Genomic DNA, 18,583 nt, shown 5'->3' on the forward strand with positions numbered 1-18,583 from the left:
ATAAATAATTTTAATAATAAATAGGTTTGTTCAAGAAATTTATACTTCGATAATAAATAACAATGGTACCTTAATTTATAAACTTATAGAGTTGATGTATATGCGGCTCCGGCATTCTTACCGATTTGTTGCAAAGAAGCTTTGCTTGTTGTCGGGTATCTCTGCAGAATATATTCACTGAAAGAAGGCAATGTGGTGTGCATGGTAGGAAGAAGCGGAGTCATCAACTAGAAAATCATCTCAAACGGCATTTATTATTGATAAAATGACGACAAAGAGCGTCAATAGTAGCGGATTGCGGACAAAAATATTCAGCATTAATATTGACATCAGTAGTAGAGAAATGCCGATTCTGGGACAAAGCGATTTTTTCGTATAAACTTGAGTATAGTTTTTTGATTCGTGCTAATTTTTGATATTCGTGTCACCTTTTAGAGAGTTGCCGATTCTGGACAAGGTATGAAAAAAGTCCTAATAAATTAAAAAAATATATAAATCATCAATTTTTTGTGTAGTGCCGATTCTGGCACGTATAAATACGAAAAAATCGCTTTGTCCCAGAATCGGCATTTCTCTACTACTGACATCTATCTGGCTCAACTTGACCGGCTTCATTCTACAATCGAGACAAAATATGGTCAATTTTGCCACAATAAATCCCGTCCTCACGTTGAACCTCGTGTCGTCGGGTCGATCACTAATAAGGGATGGGAGCTGCTCCCAAATCAACTATATTCACCGACCTAAGCTTGTACAGATATCAAACCATCTATTTAAATGATTTTATCTTTTCTGTGAAATAAAATTTGTTGAGAAAAAATCGCAATAATTATGCATTCAACCCTATATTATTATTTAGTTCTTTATTGACTCTTCAATCTGTTATTAGCAGTGAAGTTTGTCTCCTGTTACGTGGCAACTAAAAATTATGACTAAATTTAAGAGAACATTACTCCCTTAATAGATAAAAAATAATAGAAGGTAAAAGTATTTTAAATGTTTTCTTGAATGCAAATATTAAGTGGGCCACGTAATTATCGAGATAGACCGTATACAATATTATTGTCCAGTTTTCTAAAGCAATACTTTATACTCTTACTTAATTGATTAAGATTTTTAGCTTGGAAATTATGCATACTTTTCCTTTTAGTAAACTCCAAAAATCTTCAATCAAACGTTTTTTATTGCAAGTTTTGCAAGATTTTTCTCTTTCTCGTGTAACTGACTTTCCTGTCATCCATAAAGTCAACAACTGTTGTGGCATAAAGTGATTTTGGGAGACTAAGCTAAAATATGTATTCACCTTTTGAATGATGTTTTTCGATTAAAGAAATTGTGTTCTTCTTGATGCATTCATTCAAATTGATTGCTTAGCTAACTGTATAACCACTTTCTTTGAATGCCAACTGCTTATTGCTTTGTCAGACGTGCAGATTTAAACAAGCAGTTTTGGTTCAAATTTAGCACACAACCAAAATTTTACACTTTGAGGGCATTGAGTGATATCGCTTTTCTATATAAACTTTCAACTTTCAAGTCGAATTTCTATACATATAACAACATTTTGTTTGCGCCCTTAGTTTTTGTTTATCGCTCCGCTTCGAAATCTTTTGCTTCCTCTTTGGATATATACGGTTACTTTTAATTTTTTGGATATTTTCGAACTGTTTGACATTTCTTAGGTGTGTGCTCTATAGTTGAACATGGCTTTTTAAAGCCTATTGTTCTTTGTGGTCATTACTTTTACCATCCAACCACTTCCTGGGGCTTTTTGTGGCTAGATTCGTTCTAAATACACCCAATTATTCTACAAAAAGTGCTATACAGGTTTTCTCATATTTAAAATTATTCACCCTGAACTCTTTATCTTCCGATTTATTATCCGAATCTCTCTGACACGCTTGTTTTTTTATTTCATGGTCTAAAATAATAAAAATATAAAAATGTACTCTGTTTAAATACGAATTACAGATGCTTTAATAAGATCATGTTGAAAAAAGTGGTATTGTATATTTACAACATTTATTTTTCATAGCCGAAGTCGCATTTTTTAGTTAATTCCAGTGAATCATCGTTATTTTTTTGGATCAAACATTGGCATTAGATAATAAGCACAGCTTGGCATTAAATGATAAGCACAGCAAGTAATCTTTTTCTGAATTATTTTTTAATGCAAATGACAATGATTAAAATAATTAAGGTATATTGAATATAATCCTAGTTTTAAACCAGTTTGCAAACTTTACTTCTAATCTTGGTAAACTTACTTTTAATCTTGTTTTTGAATTCGAATTTTTTCTTTCGATCTGACATATTTTAGCACCTTGGTAGTTTTAATTACTCAGTTTGAAATAATATGTCGAAGATTACCAATGTTTGAAAATTATGGGGAAAATGAGGATGGGAGAATTAACGGATGTTATTTTTAGACCTAAACAAACCAATAGGCTTGTTTTGGTCAGTCTTTAGTGTTTAGTGTTAAAACGTTGCTTTACAATTAAGAAATATAAATTCTTTTTTTTTTTTTTTTTTTTTTACATTTTTACCAAAATGTCTAATGTTGTTCGTATCCAAAATATTGTCATAAATTCTCAAAAAAATTTAATTATAAAAAAAATTTAATTATTATTTAATTATACCTCCGCCATATTTTGTCAGGTTCTAGAGCATTCTAATCAGTTATGTAAAAGAACATCTGATAGAGTCAATCGAAATTAGGGTTATATCAAATGATCTTAGTGAGAACCTCTGGTTGCATGGATCTTACAAGAGGGAAATGCCACGATGGTATATCCTAATTTTTGAAAGTGCCAGTGACCAATGTGCATAATATTATTAGAAAGTTCAAGAACTGTTACACAGGATGATATCTAAGAATGCATGCTAGGAAACCAAAACTTATAGAGGAGGATACAAAGAAGATTAATTATTTTTATCTGGCAAAAAAAAGTTGTTAGAGCATATAGATTTCTTTAGAGAAAAAAAAAGCACTTCCCAAGATCAACGCCTTAAAGTCTTGCACGAAGATGCAAACTTTGTGCTTTGATGATTTTATCAGCCAGTGGGCCTGTTAACCTTCTAAAATTTTATTATGAAAATAGACAGTTACATTAAGGCTCTGAACCAAAAACATCGGACAATTTTAAAACCCTTGACTTGGAGATGAAGTGCCTTTTTCAACAAGATGAGGATCCAAAACATACAGCAAAGAGGTCAAGAAACGGTAGGTAAAAAAACAATATTAAAGTTTTAGAATTACCAAAATTGAATTCAATTTGAAAAAATGTGGAGAAAACTGATTATTGAAAAAAAATACGATTAATTGTGGACAAAATATTTTGATAGAATGTAAAAACCTAATAAAGGTTGTTTAAACTCCTTAAACAAATTCAAAAATTTTAATGTAACCTGTCAGTGTTACTTCCAGCTAGAATGCTAAATGCCTTTTAAAATAAAAATTACTATACTATTTGTAAAAACATGGCTTGTTTATGAACAATTTTCGATGTGAATTACTTGAAAATAGAAATCTTTTGCTGTCTTTTGCGACAAATTAATTACGCAAAATCACCTCGTTGACAAAATTGACACGACAACTCAACGTAGTTTAATACGAAAATTGTCGTACGAAGCGTATACGTAATTTAATTTCGACTCCTCTGAGCAATACGAATTTTATTTGGTGAACAGAACATGAGCCCTATGTATTTCTCAAATGACTAACTCAAAAACATACGATTCAGGAAGTACGACTGTGACGTACTACACTTTCTTGTTGTTAAAAATACCAAGTAATATTTATGATTGTTTTTGTCACGCTTACTCATTACAAACTCATTATTATAATCAATGAATCTAAATTTAAATTGTAATTTATGTGGCACATTTATTTTACTAAAATAAATTTATCTTAGATTATTTCTAGTTAATAATTTAAAGTTAATCTTTTTATCGACTGAAGTCAAGCAATATATGAAGAATTTATTACTTACCACTTATATCTTAGTTAAAATACCAAATATATATATATATATATATATATATATATATATATATATATATATATATATATATATATATATATATATATATATATATATATATATATATATATATATAACAATTACATTTAATATTCCAGTTTTGATATTGTCAACATAATCAGGTTTAAGGTATTCTTGATACATTATAAGTTTATTATCAGAGTATTATACTTTTTTATACCTTTTTCAGAAAGACTAATAAAACATAACAAAAACTGAAAATGTCTGAAGTGAGTGAAGTCTATACCGTCAAAGAAGGATGGCTGTTTAAGAGAGGTCACTATCTTCAACTTAAGATGTTAGCTTATAAGTAATATATATTTACATATAAGATAATATATTTATACTTACTTGTAGGAGAGTATATTAAAAATTGGCGTCCACGTTATTTTGTCCTTCGTAGCAATGGCTTGTTTTTGGGCTACAAAGAGAAAGTTAAGGGTGATGGAAATGGACAACAAATTAATTGTTTTTCTATAGAACGTAAGAAAAAAATTCATATTAATTTTTGTAAGCAATTTGAAAAATATCACTATAAGTAATTTAATAAAAGCTCATAAACTATTAAGTATAAAATCTTTGGAACACTAGTAGATTTTATATGATAATTTTTTATTAATCAGATCTGTTTACTCTTCTTTAGGTTGTCAAATAATGCGACAAAGTAAACCAAAGCCAAATGTTTTTATTATAAGGTATGAATTGGTGTATTTTATTTTAAAGCTATTCCAGAGTTTAAGTGTTTGAAAATTAAATAGTGAATGCTCAATGCTCATTGCTGTTATGCTCTCTTTTAAGAAAAACAATACTTTCTTTTTTTCATTTTCACCATAATTTCCTTATACATAATTTTGTTTTAAAAATATATATAAATAAATTTTGTGAATAATTAGTTTCAAAGTTTTAACCAAAACAAATATCTTATGATAATTTTGTATTTAGATGTTTTCAACTTACAACACTTGTTGAGAGGACATTTGCAGTCGATTCACCCTCAGATAGGTAAATGTATTACAAAATTACCTTTCAGTTATAACTCTTGTATGTAGGTGACCTCAGAAAAAATCAAACAAACAAAAACAAAAAAAAGTAGAAAATAAGGTTTACTTTCTTAAAGTCTAAATCATGAAGGTATTGGTAAGTTTTTTAAAAAGTTTTATTGAGGTCAAATAAAAATAATATGAAATTTCCCAAGTATGTAAGAGTTTGATCAACAAAGATGTTTTAATTTTAGAAAACTTTACCTAATCAAATTAACCAAAATTGTTAACTACTCAAAATTAGTATAGCTAGTATGATGATATCTATAAGTAATGTGCTCTTTTATGGATGTTGAAGAATTAAAGAGTACATATTTTTGTTTATGTCTTAACAAAGCTTAATAAAATGTAAGTTTTGATTGTAGGAAAAATTGTTTTTATCTTTTAATTAAATAGAATTTGAGTATCTTTGAAAATAGTGTAGGGATATAGAATACTACAGTGTATAGAAAAGATATAGCTTTTTAAATGGAAATAGACTTTATCATACCCTGGATAAGTTTTTGAAAGATAATGAAGCCAATTTTTCCAAGTAAGGCACAAAACAAGACTTTATGGTTTCATTTTTGTTTTTGGTTTTATTTTTTTTTATCTTTACTTATATTATTTTATAGAGAAGAATGGATTACTGCATTAGAAGATGTTTCCAAACGTTTGTCAAAAGAAGAGAAAGTCAGACAAGCTGAAGCAGATGAACCTGCAGACTCAAACCGTCAGCCTAAAATGGCTAGTTTTTTTTTTTTTATTATTATTACTGTTTAAAGATTTTGAGTTAAAGAAAAGCTAATTAAAGATATATAGATATTTATCTTAGTGGTTGATTTAGACACTCGATGATTTTGAAATGCTGAAAGTTCTAGGCAAAGGAACATTTGGAAAGGTATTCATTTAAGTCTCTTTCACAAATTGTATTTTTCATTTTCAAATATACAAGCAATAAGTTAACAAGTTTTGTTTTGGTTTAAGGTGATGCTGGGAAAAGAAAAGAAAACAGGGAATGTATTTGCAATTAAACTTCTAAGGAAGGATGTTATATTAGCAAAAGTAAGAACTTATATTGAAATATTTTGAAAAAAACTTTTAATATATTTTTTTCATATTTCATATATCAAAAGTGTTCATATTTTTGAATCTAATTTGGATGCTCTTATCAGTTCAATTATTTACTTTAATGAATCATTATCATCAATATCAGGCAGAACTGTGATGCAAAATAGGGCAGGTTGATATTGAAGTTTGGCATTACAGAGATATATCTTTTAAGTTAAAGTAAAACATTTGGCCAAAAAAGTTTTAGTTGATATAAAAAAATTCATTGTAATGCCATCTTTGTAACAAGTATTTTTGATTACAAAATTAAAGATTGTAGCATTTGTGCAAGTTAAACAGATGACATATTTGAATAAAATTTTATGCAAGAAAAAAAACAAAAATGTTTTGGAGGACAATAACAAAACAGAAGAAAATGTTTTCAAACAAGCTTCAGGTGTTTAAAAGCACAAAATCAAAGTTTGACGAAAGTCCCACCCATTTTTTAAATACATCACCACCTACTCAAAGGCAACTTTTTCAAGATTTTTATCTTCAAACCAATAGTAATTAAAGTTGTAGTTTCAGCATTATTGTAAATTTTACAACAGAAAAAGTTACAATGATATGGAAAAAATTTTTTGGCTACCTGTCTACTTATTTAGTTATTGTCTACTTATTTAGCAGAGAAAAAAGTTGGAGTAATTTTATATCCAGGTTTGTAAACTAAAGTAAACGTAAAGAAATAACAGAAACAAACAATTCTAAAAAGTTAGATCAGCTCCTGTTCTTGTGATCTGAATATTGTTATTTGTGATAATAACAGTATCAAGTTCAAAAAAGATAATTGCTCTGATACTCATGTTTTATGTAGCTGTAGCAATTATAAAAAGGAAGGTACAAAATTAATTTTTTTTGTGTGATATAGAAAATGTTTTAAATTAAAACAAGGATTATTGGTATTTTACTAGTAGAATATAGTAAAAATGCAAGATTTTTGTTCCATTTCTCTAAATTATTAATCAGATTCCTGTTAAAGACAGAGCATATGCTTGATCTTATGCTTGATCTATCAGAACTGTTTGCCAACCATAACAATTGCGTTGATTTTAGTTTTAGACAAATCCAAAATACACTGGCAAGAAAAAATTTTTCAAAGTAGTATCCGACTTTCCTCAAATGAGGAAAACTGGGAATTGGTTTGTCTTATTAATGGTAAAATAGATGAAACTTTGTAAAAGAAATAACAGTAGGTTATTCTAATAAAAAAGATCTACAGAGAAAGATAATCGTATGATTTTTACTAAATTTCTTCTACCTAATTTTGTGTTATAAAATCTCCAATTATTTGCGCATTATTTGTAGTGTAATAATGACCAGAGGCTTTTATATGAATATTGTATTGGAATTGCCACTGGAAACATGAGTGTCAAATACTATAGGTAGAAAATTACCCCCCCCCCCCCCACACACACACACCCCTTAATCATTCTCATTGGTTAATATTATCAATAAGATTGATGTCTCTATATGTACTTATTCCAGGGACTAGTTTAATTAGTTTGATAAGTTAAATTGTTCAAGTGTATGTTCCTATATGAAATGAGCAATAAGTTGCATGAAGCTTCATCAATCATTTACTTTATGATCAACCGAATCAAGCTAAATATAGGGATATTTAGCTTGATTCGGTTAAAATAGGGAGGGGCAAGAGCTTAATAAACATAAAGTTTAATTTTTTTGCCATTGTCCAGAGATTATTTTGTATTCTATGTTAAAGTCTGTTAAAAGAGTTTTAAGATCAATGGCAATTCACAGACTACTAGAGATTAGATGTAGTCAAAGTGAAGGTAAAATTATATGGAGAATCAATAAGATTCTGGAAATTAAGATGCTTGTACATGGTATGAACTTATCAATATTTTTTATAAAGATATTGAGAAACCATCATAGGAAAGTTATTGCCTGAAAGAAAACTTCACATCGCATCTTCCTATTTACAGAGTGTTGAGGGATCTGTTCTACTTGTTTCCAATGCTTCTCATTTTGTTTTTAGCATGGAGCCGTGTCTTAAAAATATTATGGCTAAATTTCTCAGCAGGAAGCATAGAAAGAGTTTTATTTCTAAAGGTTGTTACAATAAGACATATGATGTCATTTTTTATTTATGCAAATACACATATTATACTAACTTATGACAGCTAAGATTATATGATTATAACTTAATCTGCTTCTGCATGGTTGGCACTGCGAAAACTTTTAAGTTTTTAGAATTGAAGTTAGGAGGTGAGCTTGCTATTCTATAAATATTCCATTACATTATGTTAAATTATATTAATTATTATATTATATTTGTAAAATAACAAGTTCACCCCCTAACATTAACTAAAACCAACCCTGTTTTTAACTGTCTAAAATCTTCAAATTCTTATTCAAAGTATGCATTCTTTTATAAAATCATGACCTAAATCCTCAATAAGATATTTATATACTCCTAAGGTCTGAATTTACAAAAACATGACAGTTTATGTATGCGCACTTTATTTCACTTTTGTCTATAAGTCAGTATGTAAGTTTTTTTGCTTTCTGTTGTATATCAATTGAGTCCTGACTTTACAAAAAAAAAAAAAAAAACACCAGGAATTGTTGGAATTTATTAGCAAAGAGAGTCTTCTGAGATCACTGCAATGCTAAAATTGCTCATGAACATCTAATTGTCATAAATTTTCCAGAATGTTTTGTTAGGTTGTTTAGAAAAAGTTTCTGTAATGTCAAATGCTTTATTCCAAAAAAATATTGCAATACAACCTGCCCTAATGTAAAATGTTTGTTATGCAAAATGCTTGTTCTTAAAATATATGTTAAGTGATAGTAAAAGATATGTAAAAACGTTTTTCTTTTGCCAATGTTAATGATAATAATGATAATTGGATTTTTTTAAAGGATGAAGTTGAGCACACATTAACTGAAAATCGAGTTTTAAAAAATATGAAGCATCCATTTTTAACAGTGAGTTTTTGTTACTTAGCTTATTTACTATTATTATTTATTATTTTACTCCTTTTTGTTATATTAGTATAATCAAAAAGTTCGTATAGTTCGTGTTTTAATATTCTTGCCAATAAAATTTTTTATAGATATTCTTAACATTAACTTATGTACATATATGCTTAATAAAATAGATATTTTTAAATTTAGATCATTTAAATAATTAAAGCTATAATGCAAATTCACAAAGTTGGTATTAGATTGTTAATTGAGACTTGTCGTCGTAATCAGAGGTCTCCATCTGATGCTCACAAATTTATAACTACTGCCTGGGGTGAGGATGCAACTTTCATTCAAACAGTATACAAGTACTATCAAAAGTATTCTACATCAAACATAGATAGACCCAGTACCTCAACAACTATAGACAACATTGAGATCATTCAACAACTGCTTGATGAAGACAAATTTTTAACAATAGAGCAAATTTGTGATATCGTAAACATTTCTTTTGGTTCAGTTTATTCAATAATCACCGAGAAGTTGATGAAAAGATCAATTTGTTCACAATGGATTCCATATGGCCTCACCCAAGCAAATCTCATTTGATGGCAAGGCCTATGTTGAGGTACTTCCATATGGACAATCGGTCAATTCAGAAGTGTACATGCTTTTCCTATCAAATATGCATTCTAATTTTGTCAACAAAGGCATGAAAAGAGTAACATGGAACACAATGCTCTTTCAGCACGATAATGCCAGGCCACATGTGTCTGCTGCAGTCAGAGACTTTCTTGCTGAGAAAAAAGTCACCCATGTCATTCAACCTCCATATAGCCCCGACTTTAACTTGTTGGACATTTCTCTTCATTTGAATTTTATCACAAGGATTTGGATTTTCAGACAAAGGAAGAGGTTGAAGAAGCCATGGAGACAAACTTAAGGTCACATTCACATGATCATATGCAACAGCAACTGGAAAAACTGAAAACAGATTTAAATGAGATTATTTTGAAGCATGGTGCCTACTTATGATCCACTCTTAATTTGATTGTTCTATGCTTATTCTTTGTTATAAAAAAAAAATATCATGTCATAGATGTTCTTCATATTGATATGAGTTGCAGTAACATGTGAGCTAGGACTGTTAAGTTGTTTAAATTCCAATTAAATGATTTTCATTAATTTCCAAAAACTTCTGCTGCAGAAGAGTTTTTGAATAACTTCCTGATGGTATTACTAGTCCTTAAACTCTCTGATTTTGACATATCAACCATTAATCCTAACCTCTTTTGCAGCCCAGACTTAACAAACTCATTCTTGTTAGCTATTATCTGTATGTTGGTGTTCCTTCTTATCTGGTATTTCTAAAACTCAAGTTGGTAGGAAATATCAAGGAGGCATTCCAAGCTTCCAATCTAAAGATGAAGATTTTTTAGCTATTCATATCTAGCTCAGCAGCTGCTTCTCAACAAGTTTTAGATTTAACTTGGTCAACAAGATTTAGCTTGGTTGAAGTTAATCTATAAATTGAGCAGGATAGGGTGCTGTTGTTTTTACCACTTAACATGGTTGCCACTTTACAATTGATCATTGTATCCTCCATCTACAGCAGTTCTTAAATCATGAAAAAAAAAACTTGTACATGTAGCGTTAACATTAGAATCTGATTTCTGGCTAAAAAGGCAAAAAATGAACTGCTGAGTTTTAGGTTCTTATAAAATAAATGTCATAGAATAGTGGAGATTTTATGATGTGTTCAACCATGTCCAAACAAATAGTTCATTTATATGACACAACCAAGTGTCATATTATTTATCATCATCATCATCATCATCATCATCATCATCATCATCATCATCATCATCATCATCATTGTCATTGTCATTGTCATTGTCATCATTATTATTGTTGTTGTTGTTGTTGTTGTTGTTGTTGTTGTTATTGTTATTATTGTTATTATTATTATTGTTATTACTATTATTATTATTACTATTATTATTATTGTTATTTATTATTTAGAACTATAAAAGAACCATTAAAACATTTGTTTACAATCAGGCTTTACATTCAAGAAAAAAATTTTATGACTGTTTTTAACAGTTTATGTTTAATTGTTGTTTCGTTAAAATATCATAATGGTAAGACAGTTGGTACAGAAGTTACACTGTCACATAAGAGTTTAACATGATTTTTAATTGACATTTTCTTCTAACTTATTTTATTCTAATATTTTCAGATTCACAAAATTGGTTTGCAAGAGGATATTTTTATGATAAGAGTGCATTCACTGCAAATAAATTGTTTTTGAAGCAAGTTACTTTTAATCTGACAGGAATGTTAACTAGTTTTATAGTAAACATTTTCAACAAGAATCTTGTTACAATGAAAAATAAAAAAGTACTGCCAAGATTTGTAGAATTGCTAGCTTTGGGTTTAGAAGCTAGGGCATTTAAGCAAAAGTTAATTTGAGGGTAAAATAAGCAAAGACCACAATTAGACTCAGATGATGCAATTACATATATGCATAGAAAAATGTCTATAACACTCCTACCTGGAACAGGGTAGGTCACCCCAATTACCAAACATGCCTCACCCCAGACCAGGTCAGACCAAAGCTACAATGGGGAATCAATATAGGATGCTAAACCTGCTGTGTAAAGACCAGGGCAGTCATCTATGAACTCAGGTCTAATTGCCATTCCCTGGCCTTGTAAAACTGCAAAGAGTACCATAGCAAAAGAAAAATAGTATAGTATACAATAGTAAATTTATAGGTCATAGAAAATATCACTATGGCCTATAAACCACATAATATGGCTTTTATGGATGATATAAGAATCAACTAGTTCCTAATTAACAAACTGTGCTTTGGTTTGACTACAAGAGATTTGCATAAATTGGCAAATAAGTTCTCACAAGAACTAAATATTCTAAACAATGGGATGAATTGGGAATGGTAAGCAATTATTGGTACAAATCTTTTATGAAACAACATCCAAATTTGGCAGTAAAACAATCTGAAGCTACAAGCCTGGGTTGAGGTATGAATTTCAACAAGCCAAGTATTGAAAATATTTGTAGTTTGACTTTTTTTAAAAAATCTCTTCCAAAAACACAATTTAAAGATGATTTTTCTATTTGCCTTGTGTGATTTTAAGCTTATCGCAAGAGTATTAAAGATTGGTTGTGGTGATTGGTTGTATTGGTTGTCACAAATCTGCACACTATACTTGTACAAATAGCTGTCCCTATTTCATGTCTGAATTGCTTATATGAATAAAAAGCTATAATTTTAAAAGTTTTATTTTGTGTGTAATGTGTACATATTTTGTTATTACTTTACTTGTGAAGAAAGCTTATTTTGTATTATTATTTTATATTTATTTTTATGCACAATTAATGAAAATAGCATCTCTTGTTAACACTTGTGCCTATAATTTTACCTCCCCTTATTAGTAATAGGAATTTTCAAGCTAATGGTAAAATATTTTAATATCAGCTTGAAACTTTGGCCATTCTTTGATATTGAATGGAATAACTTTAAATTATTTTTCATTTTCCTAATAATATATTGGGAGCTTAACATATAGTTTTGCTCCAGAACATTTCAAAAAACTTCTATTTAAATGTTAACTTGGGTTGGGAAAATTTGATTGTGCAGTTATTATTCCTTGTATTTTAAGAATGACATTGTAATTCAAAGTAACTTTTAAAATTACAATAAAGCCATTTTTAATACAATTTTATACAACCACTTAAGCCTGATTTTTTATTTAAGAATGAATGGATTTTATTTAAGAGGGAATGATTTTTTAATATTAGCTAATTTTTGTTGTTATAATTTTAAACTAAGTAAAACTTCTTTTATTGTTTTAGGAGTTAAAGTATTCTTTTCAGACAGCTGACCGCCTTGTTTTTGTGATGGAGTATGTGAATGGTGGAGAGGTTATTTACTAAGTGTTTTTTTTTTTTTTTCAACAAATGATGATTTGTAATATTGCATATGAAGACTACAATCATTTTATATTAGGTAGATAGATTACTGTTAAGTTTCTAAACGGTATTGTTAATGCTTTATTATTTCTCATAGTTATTTTTTCACTTGTCGAGAGATAAAGTGTTTTCAGAACCAAGATCAAGATTTTATGGTGCTGAGATTACACTTGCACTAAAATACTTACACGAAAACAAAATTGTTTACAGAGATTTAAAGGTTAAAACTTGTATAATTTGTTCTGATTAATTGTACAGAAGTTTAAACAGTAAAAATTATTATTACCAGGTTACCTGTTTTAGCTGGAAAATCTACTGATAGATTCAGAGGGTCACATCAAGATCACTGATTTTGGTTTATGCAAAGAGGAAATATCATTTACTGATACTACAAAAACATTCTGTGGAACACCAGAGTATTTAGCTCCTGAAGTAAACACATTTTATTTTATGTTATAGCACAAGATAATACCAAAAATATGTAATATGAAGATATTGTACCCTTGTGATTATTTGAGTTAAAAGATTTGATGCATTTTTTTTTAAGATAAAGATTGATTTTTGAGAACTTTTTAAAACCTTCATTGTTCCAGTTTTAAATATTTCTTAAAGATTAAGTTAAAAAAGTATCATTTTTAGTCAAGGAGCTAAAATTTGTAGAATTTTAAAAAGGAGAATAAAAGCAATAACTTGTTGCTATAAATTAGGTTTTTTAAAATATAGATACTTTGTTTTAGGTATTAGAAGATAATGATTATGGTCATGCTGTTGATTGGTGGGGTTTTGGTGTTGTACTTTATGAAATGTTGTGTGGTAGACTCCCTTTTTACAATCGTGATCATGAAGTATTATTTGAACTCATTCTAAATGTGAGTTTTTTTATTTTTAAGTTTTTGTGTAATTCTTCTCTTTAAAAGTTATCTTTTTTTTTTTTTTTTTTTTTTGAAGTTTTTGAACCAAATGTAATCAATTTCAGTCCTCTAAATAAAATCCTGAGAAGTTACTTTTATTCAGGTTTTTACAAAAAGTTTTTTAATATATTTTTTTATTTTTCTTCAAATTATACAAGATTATTTAACTTTTGAAAACATATTAGAATCTTTAGGGTTAAAAGCTGTTATAATTTTTCTTTGTTTTACTATATATTATTAAGTTGTATTACTTGTTATTCAAATGATTAGTTCAATTTGTTTGTTTTGCAGTCTTTCTATTGGCTTTTATTATTCTTTTGTAATATACTTAGGAACCAGTTCGATTTCCATCTCGATTATCCGTACAATCCAAGAACATATTAACTGCTTTGTTAGAAAAAAACCCTGAAAAGCGGTAAGTTTAAAGAGGACATCAATATAAATGGAAACATTTTTTCCATTATTCTATTGATATTCAAAAATAAGAATTTTGTTAAGTTTTCTTTGCTCTCAACCTCAAAACCTTTATTTTGACCATTAGTTAGCATCAACAACAAAACAAAAAGAAAGTCATAAGTGCCAAAAAAACTAACTTCTGTTTAAACCTTTCTAAATAAATGTAAAGAAAAATGAAAATTAGTTTGTAAAATTAGTTGGTATAACCTGCAATACCTTTAAACTTTATATGAGCAAAGTATTGCATTCTCAAAGAGACCTTTTATGTTTACAATCAGAAGTTTAGAGAAATTATTTATGAAGTTAGCTGAGACCTTTTCATTTTTTACTTTTGATGTATTAATATCAATCAGGCACCAATCATATGTATTTTCAAAATTATACTGACACGACTTAAAATTTCATGTCTAGTTATCCTACAATATATATTCGAAGGCTACCAAAGTTTTTATGAAGTTGATGAAGAGAATGTGAGAAGGATTTTAAAGACTCATAGGGAGGTCAATGTTGTCAGGTCTACCAGTCAACTTTTGAAAGAAAAACTCAAAGCTCTTAGATTAGAGCAAAAATTCTTTAAATCATTTAAATCATCAATGGTCAAAATCTTCTCAAATGAGAAAATATTTACCATGGTCTTTTTCATCAATAGAAATAATTTATTGTTCAGAAAGGTGATAGTGCGCCATTTGTGGGTCATTCAAAGCATCCACAGTCAATAGTGATGCTAGGTGTTGAATACAGAAGTTTATATCTATCTTTTGAAAAATCATGTGATAAAATGGCTCAAGAAAACCTTCCCAGATGGTAATAATGTTTTCCAACAGGATTGGAGCTCCAAGCCATGGGGCTAAAAAATTTTTGATCAAAAGACTTTTAGTCTTTCTACAGCCCAAATTTAAACCTAGTTGGTTATTCAATCTGAAATGTTATGGTTATTCAATCTGAAATGTTAAGCCTCAGATCTCTCAAATTGTTGATTATAAAAGAGTGGAACTCTATATCAAAGGAAAACCTCATTAGTACTTGTCCAACCTTCCATCCACATCTAGAGGTTGTCATTGAAAAAAACGGAAATCTAATCAAATCTTAAGTTAGGCAAGGCATTTATCTCAAACTTTTCTTTTATAAATATTACTTAGAACAGATTATTTTTAGCTCTAAACTTTTTGTAACTATATCCTTTCAAAATCAGTTAAAGAAGAAATTTGGTGTTTCTCTGATTGTTTTGAGGTTTTTTTAAGACAGAGATTTTAATATGAAACTTTTTATGATTTCTTCAAAATGTTGTAAGATTAATATTTCAAAAGAACTTGTTTCTTTTTGTTTTTCCATAGTTTGGGAGGCAGTATTAGAGATGCGGAAGAAGTCATGTCACATGAGTTTTTCCATGAAATTAACTGGAATGATATTCTTAAAAAGAAGGTATTTCTTTTATTTGGTATGTATTACTATTAGACAGTAGGTACTCGAAGCAGTAGCAAGTTTAAGAAAATGGTAGTAAAGAGGGGGAGGTAAGAGTTTGTTGTAGATAACATGAAGTTTATGGAGATTATATTTTTCTTATGAAATCATAAAAATGAGAAACTAGTTAGGAAATCAAGCAATAACAGTAAGAAAGAACAGTTTTTTTTTTTCTACGATGAAATAATGAGTTAATGACGACTTAACCCTAGGGATACTTACAATATCTGTAGCAAGCTGAAATTTCCAGGATTTCTAATGTACAAGACTTGGATATGCCACTTCCAAGTATTGGAATCTCTGAAATTTCATTATAAAAATTCTTTTGATCATAATGATCGTTAGTTAAGCATTCCCTACTTTTATATATATGCTTACTTTAATATTTATCAGATCAATTCTCCATTCAAGCCTACACTCGACCATAAAGAAGACGTCAAATATTTTGATGAGGATTTCACGAGAGAAACGCCTCAGTTGACACCCCCTGAAGGAAGTAAGTAGCGCTTTTTCTCTTAAGTATATTTAATTATATTTTTGAAGAATCTTTCGACGTTAATTTCGTAGCGTACTTTATTAACTAAAACAACCGTTTATATTTTTTATGAAGGCCCGTTGGACAATAATCTGAAGGCAGATTTCCCGGAATTCACTTACGCTGGAGGAAGCAAACTTAAGTGAGAATGTGCGTGCGTGCCTTGTCTATTTCTGAAAATTATTTTTTGAACAAAAAGTTATATAAAGTAAAATAAACATTTCCATTTTTATAAAATTAAAGAGAGCTACTGACCAACCTGGTTTAGTGCACTTATATTCGCAGGAAACGCTCAAAAAATGTGACAAAATTTTATAAATCCTTTAATAGTTAATAGTTAAGTCTAGTTAATTTTTCTCCATAACTGAACTTGGAATGATTTTTCTTTGCTTTATTCTTAAAAGCAAGTGGCATTTGAAAGTTATAGTTGTTTATTTTATTAATTTTTTATTTTAGTTTTCTACAATTTTAATTATTTTTATATAAACCTTTTTTTTTTACATCAATTTTGTAGTAGCTTTATTTTGCTTTCTTTATTTATCATGTTCACAGCAATCGTTAGTTTATACTAAAGACATATTTTGTGATTTTTAAGTCCAATTCTTTCCAACTCTATTTCATGCATTCGATTTGTATATTTTCTTTTTGTTTTGTAAGATATATTTTAATAATAAATGTGTGATGTTTTCCAGTAATATTAGAAACGAGCTTTATGCTAGTACTTTCCCAAACGTTGTTGTATGGCACACCAACAGAACGTTAATCCAAAGCGCAAAAAAAAAAAACGTTTGCTTTTTCATAAGGTTGTTATGACATTTGTTAAAGGTTATGAAATAAAACAGCCTTATGAAAACTTCTGTATAGATTTTATATGTATATATATAATCCACATGAAGTTATAACAATGCTTGATATCCCAAACTTTTTTAAAACGACATCAATGGACCGTGCTGGTGATATTCAAGATGAAAGTGATGACAATATAACCTACTAGCATTGATATTGTTTAGTTCGTGAAATAATTTTCACTTAATGGTATCCTCACTGAATATATGGAATTATTTATCTGTTAATTGCTTTTTTTTTTCTTCTCTAATTGCTAATTTATTACTTCCAATGTAGGATGACATATAATAAAAAGCTATCAAACAAAGATCAATTTTTAGTTGTAAATTATTTTTGTCCATCTAAATTATCATTTTTTCCGTGTGTGCGATGGTTGTGAAAGTTTGATCAATGTCAGCCATTTTATATTGACAAATGCACTATTATAAAAACACTTTTCATAGGCTTATTAAGAAAGATAGCATCCTTTTGATTTGCTAGGGACTTAACTTAGCTTAGCTTGTTTTGAATAAGTATAAATTTCTCCCCTTCTTCTCCTCTCCCTCCCCTTCCCCCCCCCCCCCCCCCCCCCCCCCATACACACTTTTTTTTTATTTTGAAGGGCTTGAAATTATTAAATAGCGATCATATTTGAATGAGTGATAGCTCTCAGCGTAGACAAATACGCTAGGGAAACTTTTTTTTTTTTTTTTTGTGGCTTAGTACTTTTGCAAGTGGGCTCCTCATATATAGCGTAAACATCTATTCTTTGCAAAATATATATATATTGACACAGCAATATAACAAATAAAAAATACAGAAAGGAAAAATATTTAACTCAAAAACTAAAGAGTTTTTTAAAAGTAACGGATGCTCAATTAAAAATTTTCACAAAAAAAAGAGGTAAAACACCCTTTGTATTTAAGCTAAAAATGAAAACAGCATCTATTTAAATAGAGTATTAAGTCCATTATTTTTTTCAATATTAATTGTTTTATATAAGTCCACTAGTCCTGACTCTTCCTATTCGAAGACGATTTGACTTGAAAGTGTCTTTTACGAGCTCAATAACGATTTTTTTTGAAACGATAATTTATTCCAGCTCGTAGTTCATTAGTATTTCTTGCTTGTCAGTTGTTTGCGTAAACCATTCCTTTCAAAATAATTCAAAAATCCTTGAATGGGCGAAGTTCTAGAACGTTCAACGGATTATCCCCCTCTGGTAACATAGTCTATGGTTTTTTCGTCAAAGTATGAAACAGTCGTTTTGGCGTAATGGTCACTTACCAGATCGGGGTA

At 28.9% G+C, this 18,583-nt stretch overlaps 1 protein-coding gene across 1 annotated transcript in view; it reads left to right on the forward strand.

The window, feature by feature from the left end:
• The window catches only part of LOC145185579 (RAC-gamma serine/threonine-protein kinase-like), a 385,494-nt gene extending 368,337 nt beyond the window's left edge, over positions 1-17,157 (forward strand). Inside the window, exons 2-17 of the mRNA XM_090099103.1 lie at positions 4,234-4,319; positions 4,401-4,526; positions 4,687-4,738; positions 4,986-5,045; positions 5,698-5,809; positions 5,910-5,963; positions 6,050-6,127; positions 9,056-9,121; positions 12,980-13,048; positions 13,194-13,316; positions 13,400-13,528; positions 13,834-13,965; positions 14,340-14,422; positions 15,798-15,885; positions 16,318-16,420; positions 16,535-17,157. Of these exons, the coding sequence (XP_089955229.1) occupies positions 4,265-4,319; positions 4,401-4,526; positions 4,687-4,738; positions 4,986-5,045; positions 5,698-5,809; positions 5,910-5,963; positions 6,050-6,127; positions 9,056-9,121; positions 12,980-13,048; positions 13,194-13,316; positions 13,400-13,528; positions 13,834-13,965; positions 14,340-14,422; positions 15,798-15,885; positions 16,318-16,420; positions 16,535-16,605 (1,401 nt within the window). The 5' untranslated portion in view covers positions 4,234-4,264 and the 3' untranslated portion in view covers positions 16,606-17,157. The remainder of the gene's footprint in view (positions 1-4,233; positions 4,320-4,400; positions 4,527-4,686; positions 4,739-4,985; positions 5,046-5,697; positions 5,810-5,909; positions 5,964-6,049; positions 6,128-9,055; positions 9,122-12,979; positions 13,049-13,193; positions 13,317-13,399; positions 13,529-13,833; positions 13,966-14,339; positions 14,423-15,797; positions 15,886-16,317; positions 16,421-16,534) is intronic.
• The last annotated feature ends 1,426 nt before the right edge of the window (positions 17,158-18,583 follow it).

This window comes from Hydra viridissima, unplaced genomic scaffold, assembly GCF_058129835.1.
Source record: "Hydra viridissima isolate aposymbiotic clone 2 unplaced genomic scaffold, HvirCarnegie_v1 scaffold_9, whole genome shotgun sequence".
NCBI lineage: Eukaryota > Metazoa > Cnidaria > Hydrozoa > Anthoathecata > Hydridae > Hydra > Hydra viridissima.